The sequence below is a fragment of the Phallusia mammillata genome, chromosome 4 (genome assembly GCF_965637545.1).
Source record: "Phallusia mammillata chromosome 4, kaPhaMamm4.hap1.1, whole genome shotgun sequence".
In the NCBI taxonomy this organism is placed as follows: domain Eukaryota; kingdom Metazoa; phylum Chordata; class Ascidiacea; order Phlebobranchia; family Ascidiidae; genus Phallusia; species Phallusia mammillata.
The window spans coordinates 27,129,884-27,145,324 of NC_137255.1; the positions used below are offsets into that span (position 1 = coordinate 27,129,884).

General features: G+C 37.3%; 1 protein-coding gene across 1 annotated transcript; it reads left to right on the forward strand.

Annotated features, from left to right (window-relative positions):
• The first annotated feature begins 4,551 nt into the window (after positions 1–4,551).
• Positions 4,552–14,903, forward strand: LOC145223714 (ribonuclease inhibitor-like). Its single transcript, XM_080090107.1, has 6 exons — positions 4,552–4,563; positions 5,099–5,254; positions 6,140–6,301; positions 8,237–8,398; positions 11,060–11,215; positions 13,410–14,903. Exons 1-6 carry the CDS (start codon positions 4,552–4,554, stop codon positions 13,572–13,574), a joined length of 813 nt encoding a protein of 270 aa, XP_079946233.1. The 3' UTR covers positions 13,575–14,903.
• The last annotated feature ends 538 nt before the right edge of the window (positions 14,904–15,441 follow it).

Here is a 15,441-nt window from a genome sequence, read left to right on the forward strand (position 1 = left end):
CAATCGACGTTTTTTTACAAAGGTTTACCTCCCTTATGCTTAAAAACTCGATTGCTGCGTAATTATTTGCATTGTTGGGCGACCTGTGGTAATATTTGGAAAACGCTCGCGGTGACATCGTCAACCGGGGCCGGGAACCTTTTTGATAGTAGCTAAATCCAACATGGGCTCATTAAAATGTCAGTAAAAATCTTGCTTTGTGGTTCTTCGTGCGTTAGTAATGAAAAGACCAAGACATACATTACTTTGGACACATATTCTTTTTGTCCGTATTTTTCTTTTTTTTTTCGTTACCTTTTTATATTTTCTTTTTTCTTTTCTTTTTCTATTTCTCTTTTCTCTGTCTAACGCTGGTTTGTAAGAGTGCTTTAAATTTGGACACAAGTTTGTTATTAATCGGAATTCGATACTCCTGAAGTTTGACTCCAAATGACCCAGCGGTTCACCCACAGGCCCGAAAATCATTCACCCACAGGAAAACTTTTTTAAACGCTGGTTTGTAACCCCCGTTTGTTCAACAAATTTGTCGTTCAACTGGTGCAATGCTAAACAAAATACTAGTTGTTGTTTCAAAAACTTGTATTTGCTAACGTTTCGCCCACCAGAACGACAGGGCTTTATCAGAGCAATGAATGATGTATTGCGAGCAACAAGCGAGAAAGCGCAAGAACAGCGGGATACGATGAAAATTAATTACACAATAACAAACGACATCCGAAATGATCCAAAAAAACGGGCTAAGGTTTTGCCGTCGTTGCGATTAAGAGCATTCGAATTGGAATTTATAAAGCAATTTATAAGGCAACGGTTCGTTATGCCTGTTTGTACTGCCTCAGCGTCGGGTGGTTGCTATGTTTACGAAATAGGCGCGGTCACATCGTGAACCACTTAAACCGATTTTTATCTGTTTCAAAGGTAGCCGGGTAAATAGATTTAGTGCTTGAGTAGCGACTTCTCCCTTACACTTTGGGATTTTATTTGGCCCACAGCACACCACTGTACAATTTAATTAGTTTTTGTACCTCCAACTCTACACTTGCTACAAGCTGTTGGTGTTGTCCAATATTGGTTTGCAATAAAACAACGCGACTGAGCTTTCGATATAGCACACTGTCCTATAATTAAATACAACTCATGCCACCTAAATGTTTAATTTCATTTGTTAATGTAAATAATTGAATCTTGTTTACAACATACAGGTTTTATCAAGTTTGATAATTTTATGCCAGTAAGCATGTCAGAAAACATGGAAAACCAACCTCGAAATGAAAGTTCTTATCCCACTGTTGCCCAAACTGTCCGTCACCGACCAAACACGACACAAGAATCGGGTGACCGTGAACTTCACACAAGACTGCCTCAAGGTTTCCAACAATCTGGTGAAGTTGTCCCACGAACCGAACAATCAAGAGATGTTGTACCCCAAACTCATCCAGCTCGATTAATTCCAGTCGATTATGAGAACAAAGTTATAAATATTGTAGGTAATAAGAGCGACAGAGTTTGTGTAGTTGTTAATCATTTGTATGTTTTTCAGGATAAAGCAGATGCTCCACGGTTTGGTGACACAATCACCCACATCCACACCACCGGACCAGTGCACAACGCACCAGTTGAACTTCATCAACACAACTATTATACCCTGATTCAGCAACAACAAACGGTTCAGCATATACATGAACAACCTCACACTTCAACACAATCATCTGCACCAGTTGCTTTGGAGGAAGAAACCTCGCCAAAATCATTTAATGAAACCCCGCCCACATCCCATCAACCACATACATGTCGCAGCCATTCGAATTTATCTCTGAATGCAGAACCAGAAACCCTAGGTCATACGGCATCACAACCTAGGACAGCGACAGGCCAATCTACAGCATCTCACGCTTTGCCAAATGAAAACCAGCAAACAACACAAGTAACCGAAAATAAAAAATGTGAGGACAGGTTTTGTTTGGTAGTAGTTGTTTGGTAATACAAAATTTGTAAATATACCACTAATTAAAATACCGTAATTAAACTGGTGCGTTTTACAGAATTAGTGTTTTACAGAATGTATCTTGTTTAGGTGAACAACTGAAATCTCTACTAAAGAGAGAAGTCCAAGCCATCGCCAGTAAAGAATCGACACTAGCTGAGATTTTAGACCAAGCTATAGAACCCGTCCCCGTTGCCATGGTTAACAAACCACAACAAATTGGCGACGAGTTTCTAGCAGAAGGACATTACCATCGCAGAGATGAACTTTACAAAAGACCAGAAAGTGACATCACCAGTGAGGAATTGTTCCCTCGTGCAAAACAGAATGCGCAACAAGAGGCGGAGAAGAAGTTCAAAGCACATAAAATGGAAGCAAAAGAAAACTACATCGAACAACATGGTAATATAGTTGGTGTGGTTGGACAAGCTGGAATAGGAAAAACCACATCAGCAAAAAAGTGGGCCCTACAAGCATTAGATGGACAATTGTGTGGAAGAGTATCATTCTTCTTTTACATTGCCATCAGGCTTCTTAAATTTAAAGGTGAAATGACACTACTTCAGTTTCTGATTTCCACCATGTTATGGGATTGGGACTGCACACCTGATGAGGCAACCAGTATACTTGCGGCTATTTGCATTGACCCTCATGTTTTGATCATTTTCGATGGTTTAGATGAGGCTGCTTTCAAATCATTTTCTAATTCGGTTTCAAAACCCATATTAAATGGAGTAAATTCTGCAGAATGTTACTTGAAGAATTTGGCGGGAGGAAACTTACTTCCACGTGCTCGAAAAATTTTTACATCACGACCAGCTCTACTATACAAGCTCCATCCATCATACCGACCGAAGTTTATCGTCCAGATACTTGGTTTAACTCCAACGTCACAGAATAAACTCGGACGTCAGCTATGTGGCGAAAAATATAATGACATACATCATAAACTGACCCAAAATCCTAATGTCTTTGGATACTGTTATGTTCCTGTCAATTTCATATTGACACTGAATTACCTGGTGAATTACGATGGAGATATTCAGTTTGTTTCGCTCACACGAGTTTTTGCTTTTACTTGCAGCCAATACGTAACAACAGATCATCTGAAGGGCCAAGAATGCGAATTGGACAAGCTAGCCAAAATGGCTTGGGATGCATTTCTGAAAGGCAAATTGGTATTTAAAGAAAAGAACTTTAAAAAAGCAGGAATAAAACCTTCCACAGCCGACGCCTTTCTCGCCACATCAGTAACAAAGCAAGTCAATCTCAAGCTGACGATATTAGACGGACACAAACTGAGATACTTTTCTCATCTCACCTGGCAGGAGTTTTTTGCCGCCTTCTACATGATGGTGATCATGCCCTTTAAGGAATTTCAGATGCAACAGAAACAACTAACCGAGGACAAATGGGAAGTTGTTTCAAAGTTTGTTTTTGGAATCTGCGATTCTTGGGTTTTTAATAGTCTTGAAATCCTGGTCGATGCAAGTTCTACTGAAGATTGGTCACGCAAGAAGTCCTGGCTGACCGAACTCTTGAATAAAATGAGCACAACAAACATGAAGCGAGTGTGGAGCTGGGCTCATGAGATGAATGATCGAGAAATTGTGTCGTCTATTGCTTCTCTACTACCTGATGTGCTCGACCTCAGTGGTTCATCTCTATTTCCTGACGACGTTGAAAACCTTTCCTTCGTGCTTCAACACAGAGCCAACCCGGTATCACTGTGGTTTAAATTCCGATTTTTTCCAAAAAGCATGTGCTACTTTTAACCAAAATGTCAACAACTGCCATCGTCAGTAAATGGCATTAAAAAAATAAAACTACTTAGTACTTTGGCATGTGGTTAATATGATTCTCATGCTTTATTTTAAAGAGAAGGTCAAGTTATTTTGTGTGTAATGCAAGACCTTATGGACAGATTATGTTGGCATTAAGACACAAAATATATTGCCATTAGTAATAAAATAAGTCTGCTTCGAGACATCAAAACAGACAAAAGATTCACTACATTCGAATGGTTTTATTGACTTTAAGATATGAGTTCCATAAAGTAACCTGTTTAACAAATATTGGTCTTCCAGCAGATTTTTATTTAAGAATAAATTTCGACGTCGCATGCAAGTTTACTGATGATAACTCTTCACTGCTCACATAATTATAAAACAACATATGCGACATAACTTTGTATATAACATTACAAAACTCTTGTTCGAAGTTTGCGTAAAATAGCTATTTAAAACATTGTCCAGAAAATAAGCACATTCCTTTTCAGAGATATTAAAACAAAGGCCACCAAAAAACGTAATTTTGCAACCAAAATGTAACGACCCACCTATCCACCATTATGATATTATATCATCATTTATAATGCTTGCCTTACAAGTAGGGTAAGCTTTAAAGCGCCAGACAAATGCAAAAGCATCAACCTGTACGAATCTAAAAAATCAACATCAGACCGCGGGCCACTTCTGGTCCGTTGATGGTACCTGTTTCGCCCGCGTGAGGTCAAATAAATTAAATTAATATATATATATATAATGGCGTATTTGTGATGTGCATGAAATATGGTAGTGTTGGTTAGTTTCGAAAAACTGCCATTGTTTTCTCTTTCTTGTATGTTTACGTATTGACTCACATGCGTAAGCGAACTGCTACATGTGATGCTGGTCAAGTCTATATAAAACAAGTTGTCCAACCCAATGTTACGCGATAAAGGCTATGCAGCCATTTGTGTCCAAAACAATACAGCGGGTATAGGAGGAAAAACAAATTTATAGTCGGATTTTTGCAAGTTGAAGATCTTACAATTTGATTGACCATATTGAATAAAAATTTCGGGTTTTGACATTTCGTCTTAATATTGCAAGCAATGCGGAAAATCATCCTGAGCAGAATTGAGTTATTATACCCAAAATAACTGACTTATGTTGGTTCGGCACTCCAACATAAGTCAGTTATTTTGGGTGGCCCTATTTCTAATATTGATTGCCCACCCCTGCTTTACAGAAATATTTAGTAACTTAACCTGCATTAATCTAACAAATGTCACATTGTTGATATTTACGTTTCCTATGTTACTAGATGACATTTGTTATTTTGCTTTAACATCAGCTGAAGAGACTGAACCTCAACAATATCGGTGATCTGGGTTTATCTTTATTGGCTCGTTGCCTTCACAATATCGAAAACCTGAATCTGGAGTGGTGTGACATCGGAAGCAAAGGAGTTAGACAACTCTGCGATTCTGTACTGAAACTGGAAAAACCTGTAAGAAATTTTTATTCATGCAAGTAAACAATTATAAAGAATATTTAGTTTGCCATTTTCAGTGAATACTTGGGTCAGAGTACTTTGATACCATATAGGATACGCTTCAAATGTTAAATTTGAAATAAAAATCAATTCTTTTCGCTTATAACAGCATTATAATCATCTTCTGCAATGCTTACATTCAAAATGACGTTTTCAAAAATGATGCACATCATAAATACGCCATTTTTTTACCTTTTAATTTACTTGACCTCACGCGGGCGAAGCTGGTACAGTCAACGGGCGGGATGTTGCCCGCGGGCCGTAAAATGACCAGGTCTTCTGTAAACACTGATGTCGATTTTTCAGACTCGTACAGGTTCACGCTTTTGCATTTGTGTAGCGCTTGAAAGCTTACCAGAATTGTAAGGCAAGCATTAGAAATGATGATATAACATCACAATGGTGGATACTTGGGTCGTTACATTTTTGTTGCGGAATTACGTTTGTTTGGGACTTTTGTTTTTGTTTGTGATATTTCTGACAAGGAAGGTGCTAATTTTACGTACCATATTTTAAGGAGCTATTTTACGTAAACTTTGAACATGAGTTTTGTAATGTTACATGCAACGTTATTTCGCATATGTTTTAACATTTCAGCGTAATATTGCAAGCAACGGCAAAAATTAATACTGAGCAGAAAAACAGAAAGTTCAAGTTGTTGGTTGGGCCCTAAACACAAGTCAGTCTTTTGGGTGGTTCCTTTCCAAAATTAATTCTCCACCCCTGGTTTATAGAAGTATATAGAAACTTTTCCTGCATTAATCTAACAAACGTCACATTGTTGATTTTCAACGTTTGCTATGTTACGAATTGACATGTGATATTTTGCTTTAACATCAGCTGAAGAGACTCGATCTCTCCCACAACAAGATCTGTGATCTGGGTGCATCTTTATTGGCTCGTTGTCTTTACAATATCGACGAGCTTGTGCTGCGGGGATGTGACATCGGAAGTGAAGGGGTGGGACTGCTTAGCGATTCTGTACTGCAACTGGAAAAACCTGTAAGAAATTTTTATTCGTGCACGTGAACAATTATGAAGAATATTTAGTTCGCCATTTTCAGTGAATACTTGGGTCAGAGTACTTTGATATAAAGTAGGATACGCCTCAAATGTTAAATTTGAAATAAAAATCAATTTTTTCCGCTGATAACAGCATTATAATCATCTTCTACAATGCTTTTATTTGAAATGACCTTTAATCGTTATCTGCGGTACATTTTGTCTCTTTCCAATTTGTTTGTCGAGACTGCAAAAAAAAAAACACTTCACACCATAAAGATCGCGTTTGCCTTTCCCGATGACGGATAAGCATAACATTACAAATCAAGTAGTCACTTCACCTTTTGTTTCACGTTTTAAGCGCGCTGTACGTTCAGCCATCGGCTCTAATCAGAATGCTAATGTGTTAAAATGCTGGAGTCAACACATGCCAATTAAAGTTTTTACCACACATTGTCAGCTTGGTCAACTCGCATCAAAAGAGCAAAAAACATCAAGCGACTTAAAATGACAAAAACTGCATTAACACCTTCACAGTTGACCCCAGGTCGTGTGTTTTTCGCGTTCGCCAATACGCCAGTGTCGTTTATGACATCTTATTTCAGGCTCTATTAAATTTCAAGCGGGATGCAATACAGTACATTTAATAAATGTACATCTTGTTTACACTTTGCTCTAGTAGTTAGAACATTTATTACTCTAATGCATTAGGACAAACACAAAGCAACGAACTAAATCAGCATTCACTTACCCACTTGTTTTCTATCAACACCAACAATAATTACACAAACAGAACCGGAGAACAGACGGGGTGGTTTGTTTCATGCTGTAAGGCGGTTGGGAAAGAAAAATGATGGCAAATAAATATCATCTTAAACAGTGTTTGCTAAAGAAAAAACAATTTGAACTGTCATTTTCTGCTCCTTTGTTACACTGTGTCACGATAGAAAGTAAAAATGTAAAACACTGAACGCGGGTTACATTTGCTATGTATAATGGTACACTCCGTTCTTATCTATCTGTGCATTCAAGTGTTTGCTTTGGGCTTGTTATGACATGAACATTTTTTTCGCGCATGCTGCCCCTGTTTGCCGTACCCCTCTTGTTGTGTATTATAAACAACCTGTGTATTATAGAGACTTTGACCAGCATCACATGCAGCTTTTCACTTACGTATATGAGTCTATAAGGAAATATATATGAAATAAGGAAACAATGGCAGTCTTTTCAAAATAAAACCAACGCTACCGTATTTCATGCACATCATAAATACGCCATTTTTTTACCTTTTAATTTACTTGACCTCACGCGGGCGAAACTGGTACAGTCAACGGGCGGGATGTGGCCCGCGGGCCGTAAAATGACCAGGTCTTCTGTAAATACTGATGTCGATTTTTCAGACTCGTACAGGTTCATGCTTTTGCATTTGTGTAGCGCTTGAAAGCTTACCAGAATTGTAAGGCAAGCATTAGAAATGACGACCTAACATCAAAATGGTGGACACTTGGGCTGTTACATTTTTGTTGCGGAATTACGTTTGTTTGGGACTTTTGTTTTTGTTTGTGATATTTCTGACAAGGAAGGTGCTAATGTTATGTACCATATTTTGAGGAGCTATTTTACGTAAACTTTGAACATGAGTTTTGTAATGTTACATGCAACGTTATTTCGCATATGTTTTAACATTTCAGCGTAATATTGCAAGCAACGGCAAAAAATAATACTGAGCAGAAAAACAGAAAGTTCAAGTTGTTGGTTGGGCCCTAAACACAAGTCAGTTAATTTGGGTGGCTCTCTTTAAAAATTAATTCTCCACCCCTGGTTTATAGAAGTATATAGAAACTTTTCCTGCATTAATCTAACAAACGTCACATTGTTGATTTTCAACGTTTGCTATGTTACGAATTGACATGTGATATTTTGCTTTAACATCAGCTGAAGAGGCTCGTCCTCTCCTACAACACAATCGATGATCTGGGTGCATCTCCATTGGCTCGTTGCCTTCACAATATCGACGAGCTTGTGCTGCGGGGATGTGACATCGGAAGTGAAGGGGTGGGACTGCTTAGCGATTCTGTACTGCAACTGGAAAAACCTGTAAGAAATTTTTATTCGTGCACGTGAACAATTATGAAGAATATTTAGTTCGCCATTTTCAGTGAATACTTGGGTCAGAGTACTTTGATATAATATAGGATATGCCTCAAATGTTGAATTTGAAATAAACAATGATTCTTTCCGCTGATAACAGCATTATAATCATCTTCTACAATGCTTTTATTTGAAATGACCTTTAATCGTTATCAGCCGTACATTTTGTCTCTTTCCAATTAATTTGACTGCAAAAAAGCACTTCACACCAGAAAGATCTCGTTTGTCTTTCCCGATGACGGATAAACATAACATTACAAATCAATTAGTCACTTCACATTTCGTTTCACGTTTAAAGCGCGCTATACGTTCAGCCATCGGCTCTGATCAGAATGCTTACGTGTTATAATGCCTGGAGTCAACACAACTTCACAGTTGACCCCAGATCGTCGAGTGTTCTTCGCGTTCGCCAATACGCAAGTGTCGTTTATGACATCTTATTTCAGGCTCCATCAAATTCGAAGCGGGTTGCAATACAGTACATTTAATAAATGTACATCTTGTTTACACTTTGCTTTAGTAGTTAGAACATTTATTACTGTCATGAAGGCACACACCTTTAAGCGGTTACCTGTATTGACTGCCACGTTTAAGACGCGGTACACGGTTATATACGAAACGTGACGTCATAATTCGGGGACGACATCTAGCGGTAAATACATACATCACAACTTCCCTTCGTTTAAATTGAACTTAACTGACGTCTCGAAGGGTAAGGATTCACAATAACATTCAATGGACGTAAATGTACACGATTACGCCGATACAATACACCATCACTAGTTTTTACAAGATAAGAGCGATGAGATAACTGTTTTTCTATAGTTCCTTGTTGATCCCATAGTTTGTTTTGAGTATTGTATAGTTTCTGGTCTCCGAATGGAGGCGTGGGTTCGAATCCCACTTCTGACACCATGTCATAAACGCACACACCTTTAAGCGGTTACCTGTATTGACTGCCACGTTTAAGACGCGGTACACGGTTATATACGAAACGTGACGTCATAACTCAGGGACGACATCTAGCGGTAAATACATACATCACAATTACTCTAATGCATTAGGACAAACACAAAGCAACGAACTAAATCAGCATTCACTTACCCACTTTTTTTCTATCAACACCAACAATAAATACACCAAACAGAACCGGAGAACAGACGGGGTGGTTTGTTTCATGCTGTAAGGCGGTTGGGAAATAAAAATGATGGCAGAAAAATATCATCCTAAACAGTATTTACTAAAGAAAAAACAATTTGAAATGTCATTTTCTGCTCCTTTGTTAAGCCGTGTCACGATAGAAAGTAAAAATGTAAAACACTGAACGCGGGTTACATTTGCTATGTATAATGCTATGCGTACGTTCCTTTCTTATCTACTTGTGCATTCAAGTGCTTGCTTTGGGCTTGATATGACATGAATATTTTTTCACGCATGCTGCCTCTGCTGTCCGTCGAGACATTAAAATTGAAAACAGTTTTTCCACATACGAGTGATTTTAATTTGATTACATGATATGTGTTCCATCAATTAAGCTGTTTAACAAATATTGGTCTTCCAGCAGATTTTTTTTGTGGAATAAATTCCGAAGTCCATACGAGTTTTCCGATGTTAACTCTTCACTGATCACATGATTATAAAACAACATATGCGAAATGACGTTGCATGTAACATTACAAAACTTTCTGTTCAAATTTTACGTAAAATAGCTACTCGAAACATGGTTCAGAAAATTTGCACATTCCTTATTAGAAATATTGCAAACAAAAGTCGCAAACAAACGTAATTTTGCAACAAACATGTAACAACCCAAGTGTCCACCATTTTGATGTTATATAATTATTTCTAATACTTGCCTTACAAGTAGGGCAAGCTTTCAAGCGCTACATAAATGCAAAAGCGTGAACCTGTACGAGTCTGAAAAATCGACATCAGTGTTTACAGAAGACCTGGTCATTTTACGGCCCGCGGGCAACATCCCGCCCGTTGACTGTACCAGCTTCGCCCGCGTGAGGTCAAGTAATTTAAATAAAAAATATAAAAATGACGTATTTATGATGTGCATGAAATACAGTAGTGTTGCTTTTATTTTGGAAAGACTGCCATTGTTTTCTTATTTTTATGTATATTTACGTAGTGACTCACATGCGTAAGCGAAATCTGCATGTGATGATGGTCAAAGTCTATGTGAACACAAGTTGTCCAACCCATTGTTACGCGATAAAGCCTATGAAGCCATTTTGTGTCCAAAATAATACAGCGGGTATTGGAGGGCAAGACATATGTATAGTTTGATTTTTACAAACTGCAGAGCTTAAACTCGAATATTATTCGCCATATTGACTAAAAATTTCGTGTTTTGACATTTCAGCGTAATACTGCGAGTAATGGAGAAAATTAATCCTGTCCAGATTTGAGTTATTGTTGGTTCGGCCCTTCAACATAAGTCAGATTTTTGGATGGCTCCTTTCAAATATTAATTGCCCACCCCTGGTTTACAGAAGTATTTAATAACTTAACCTGCATTAACCTTACAAACGTCACATTGTTCATTTCTCACATTTGCTTTGTTACGAATTGACGTGTGACATTTTTCTTTAACATCAGCTGAAGAGCCTCGTCCTCTCCTACAACAAGATCGGTGATCTCGGTTTATCTTCATTGGCTCGTTGTCTTCACAATATCGACGTACTTGAGCTGTCGGGATGTGAGATCGGAAGCGAAGGAGTGAGACTGCTCAGCGATTCTGTACTGGAAAAACCTGTAAGAAATTTTGACTCATGCTCGTAAACAATTATAATAAAAACTTTGTTTATCATTTTTATTCCAAGCGGGATGCAATTCAGTACATTCAACAATTGCACATCTTGTTTACACTTTGTTCTAGTGTTTAGTACATTTGTTACACTAATCAATGACAAAAAATACCAATATCACAGCGTCCTCATCTTGTAAAAAAAACCTATGCACACTGCATGCGCAACTTAGTTTCCTCATTTAAGGAGTGTACTTTAAATTGCACTGTGACAAATGCTGTACAATGTCATGTTTCGCTAAAATCTTATAATAACTTTTTCTGTGTCCGAAAATAGGAACTAGTTACATTTTTTTGGATTAATTTTTTATATTATTGTTAGGAAGTAAGTTTTAAATTGAATTAAACCAGGAGTTGGGAATTACATTGGTTCCAGTTTCCCTGTAAACAGGGCCCGTTTAGCGGAGAGCCCTATCGTGTAAGTTATTGACCAAAACTGGATTTGCCTTTTAACTGCTTAGTGTGATTAACGGACTATCCCAATTTCCCCGATTTAAAAGCCGAGCAATGCTTCTCTATATAACAAACGAAAAGCGGTTGTTCGCGCACAATCTAACAATTCCTCACTCTTGTTTGTGTTGTAGCATACTGCCCTAGGATAACTGTATGTGAGGCAATCCAGCAAAAGTAAATATAATATAAATGTAAAAAAAGAAACAATGAACTGGTGTGCCTAAAATGGAAATAAATGTGAAGAAACGATTAATGAATAAACAATACGTAACATCTCAAATCAAGCAGTCACTTACCAACTAGTACTTTTTTACATTATACACGCTTAACACTTATAACATAGCTCAGAATCTAATAACTTTTTTGCAAAGGTTAGTTGTGGGCTGGCCTCGTGCGTTGGTAAATGAACTAATTTCCCTCACATCGTCGCATTACATAAACACGAAATACATCAAGTAAACAAATCACACATGACTTCATTTTAACCCGGGTGTAATGCGTTCGCCTGTAACAAGATGGTCATGTTTGACAAACTCAAAACGGGGATATCTTGTGTTCTCCTCCTATTCTGTGTTCAAAAAACCTAATCATTTGTTTCCCAAAAATACTGTGTAAAACAATTCTTAAACCAGTAGATTGGAAGCGATAAATATTTTGTAAGCCAATGATTGTCTGATAATTCACGCAAACCTATTAAGCGTAAATCAAATGCGAGACTTCTAAACAAAATAAACATTCACATAAAAAGCACCGGTTTTCAATACTGCCACTAAACAAACATTTCCACATTGCTCAGCATACTTTAAAGTATGGTATAAAAATACGAAACCTAATTTCGACTACGAATGTCCTCAAACGCATTGCGCGCACTACAGGATAGGCCTTAATGACTAACTATTCATATTCATTTAACTCATTCACTACTAAACTTCATTTTGCAAAGATACATTGTGTGTACTTCTCTCCTGAGTCCAGCAAATTGATTAAATTAATAACTTCGCACAGTAAAATACAATATGACAAAAATAAAATGCTAAAACACGCAGGGAAAGAATAACCGGCCACATTGCTTAACGAGTCCATGTTACGGATTTTGTTTGATCCCAGAAACTTGTGACGCAGTTTAAAACTTGTCACGTGGACAGTGAAACGAAACGTTTTGTGAGTAAAGTCGAATTAGGGTAAAAATGTAAAATTTTAATTTCCAGTCAATTGTTTTTCGACTTTGTTCGGCACATTGTGTTAGAACAAAACAATTGCAGTTCAGTTCAATGGAAGAAGTAAAACCTGAAGCTTAAACCAAACCTACGTGACAAATGCAGTGCACCAACATATGCAGGGCGCCACCGAGTGTCAGGCACGACATAAGCGAAAAAACAGCAAAAAAGTTTGAAAAGAATGGAAGGCAAAGCAAAAAAGTTATAAGAAAATGCGCAGCTGAATTTGCTGGTGTCAACAATAAACAACTGGAAAATATTTCGTTAACTGAAACGACGTACCATTGTGTTCTGCGAAATATTACCTGGCTTAGTTTAAATGTCAAATGAAATACATTTTGTGATTCTTTGTTTTCATGTCCTGTCATCATGCTGTTAGCGTACGATTACGTGACGTCATATATTTTTAATTGGTTTCGTAAAAATGCATAAATCAAACTGATTGAACTCACTTATCAGTTGTTTTATTTAGATGGAATATCTTGATCTGTCTAGGAACAACCTGACAGATGAAAGTGCTAAGTCATTGGCTCGATGTGTTCACAACATCAGCGTTTTGTGTGTTTGGGATAGCAACTTCACAGAAGCAGGGAAGAATCTCATCAGATCAAAGTCGCGAGGGAGAGTTGGAATCTAAATGTGAAGCAAATAAATGATGTAAACATAAATCCAAACATCAACAACTTAAATATCTCGCTTATTACCAATCCTGATTAAAGATCAAATCTGATTCTTGTGCGTAAACAGATTTGGGCGCCGAACATGTCTATGCAGGACATGACGCTTCAACACAAAAAAATATTACTTTACTCAATAAGTCACACGAAATTCATGATACGGGTAATGCAGGTTTTACAACGTTTTTTGGCATCAAAGTTCTTTTAAAAGCATTAAATCATACTTGTTACTAAATAGTTTTTACTTTAGTGTTACAGTATATCTGTTCATATTGTTTTATTTTTACACGCACGGCCCTATTCCTATAACGTACACGGCTTTTTTAAGGTTAGGTTTGGGTGAACGCTAAGTAGTTTTAAGAGACCGCAAGTGTTTCATTCAAATACCGAAAAATAGCCAAATTTGCTCAAACGAATTATTTATTAGGCTACTGGCAGTGCACAATCACAGAACAACTTTTCAGTTCAGAAATACAGAAATAAACATTGACGAGTATCGAAGGTGCACTTCTTTTGTGAATAACTCTTTGATTCAGCTGTTAGCTGTACCTGCACTTATTCTTTTTTCCGGACGTAAACTATTGATCGTAGGCTATATTCGTATTATCGACAAGACATAGCGAGAAACAACCATTACGTTTCTACTGTAGTCGCAAGTCCAAATTTTGGAAAACCGCTTGAGAAATTTGACACCTTAAAACACCTTAAAAAAACACTGACGTACACATTGCGAATAACTTAATGGCACCCCAACTGTGTTCATATAGCGCCACCACTGGTGCCATTGTTGGTTAGTATGTTAGCTTTGGAGTCATCCCGCTTTTAGATTTTTATTTGATATATTCATCAAAATGCCGATTATCAACCGACTTCTTTCTTCGTCCCAGCGATTTTAGATTTAAATTCTGACCTTTTAGTGTTATTAAAACGTAACGTTGTTATTATTCTGATGATTCATTTTGTTGCGACCTATTCATTTTTGTTGTAATTTATTGTAAATGAACCTTTTCAGTGGAATATTTTCCTTTGGTGATTATTTGCTTTCTGTGCTTGTTTGCATTTGATGTTTTCACCTGTTAAAACTTTCAGTGCTGTAAGAATATCAAGTTCTGCTAAATACCTTGCTGTATATTTAATTGCTGTCATTTGGTTCTAAGCTTAAACTTAGTAATAAATGATTTCGATACCATAACTGCATTTAATTCTTGTACTTTTGAAGATATCGTTGTGATGTTAGACTTTTCATTCTTAGAAAGTCCAACTCTTCTCTCAGATGCGTCTTTGTCTCAAGTATAGAAAACTGTAACGTTACGTATATGAGCCTGTTTTCTGTTCATTTTTTACTTTACTTTATTGTCAGCGCTTAGTATCGTAAAACGCTAATCAGATGGAACGTTACCGTTTAGTTTGTGGATTCAGATTTATGTTCGGTGACTGCTTAAACACACATGGTATGTGCATCCCGAATCCATGTTTATTTTAAACACAAACCGATCGCCGTTGTCGCCGCTTTTGCCCTGTCTGTATTTGTGCGGGTTCCATGTTAATCTACTCTCGATCGCCACCAGCCAATCTTATCTTTTCTGACTTTACGCAACATGTGCTGGCCGTATTACTGTATCATTTAATGGACTTTTCTCTTCAACGTGGTTAAAAGTAATTGTTTGTTTGTCATCTGGCTCGTTGTAATTAAATGTGCTTACATTTGTATGCCCAAACAACAATCTATTTTATTCAATCACTTGCTTCAGTAAATAACTTTCGTAAGTCGTATTTAACCAAATCGACAGTTGCAAATCGTTAGAAGATCTTAACCACAAGTGGTCT

Bases quoted from the DNA above. Each gene is read 5' to 3' on its own strand.
- LOC145223714 (XM_080090107.1), top strand. The intron at 6,302-8,236 runs GTAAGAAATTTT...CTTTAACATCAG, and splicing joins TACTGCAACTGGAAAAACCT to CTGAAGAGGCTCGTCCTCTC. The intron at 8,399-11,059 runs GTAAGAAATTTT...CTTTAACATCAG, and splicing joins TACTGCAACTGGAAAAACCT to CTGAAGAGCCTCGTCCTCTC.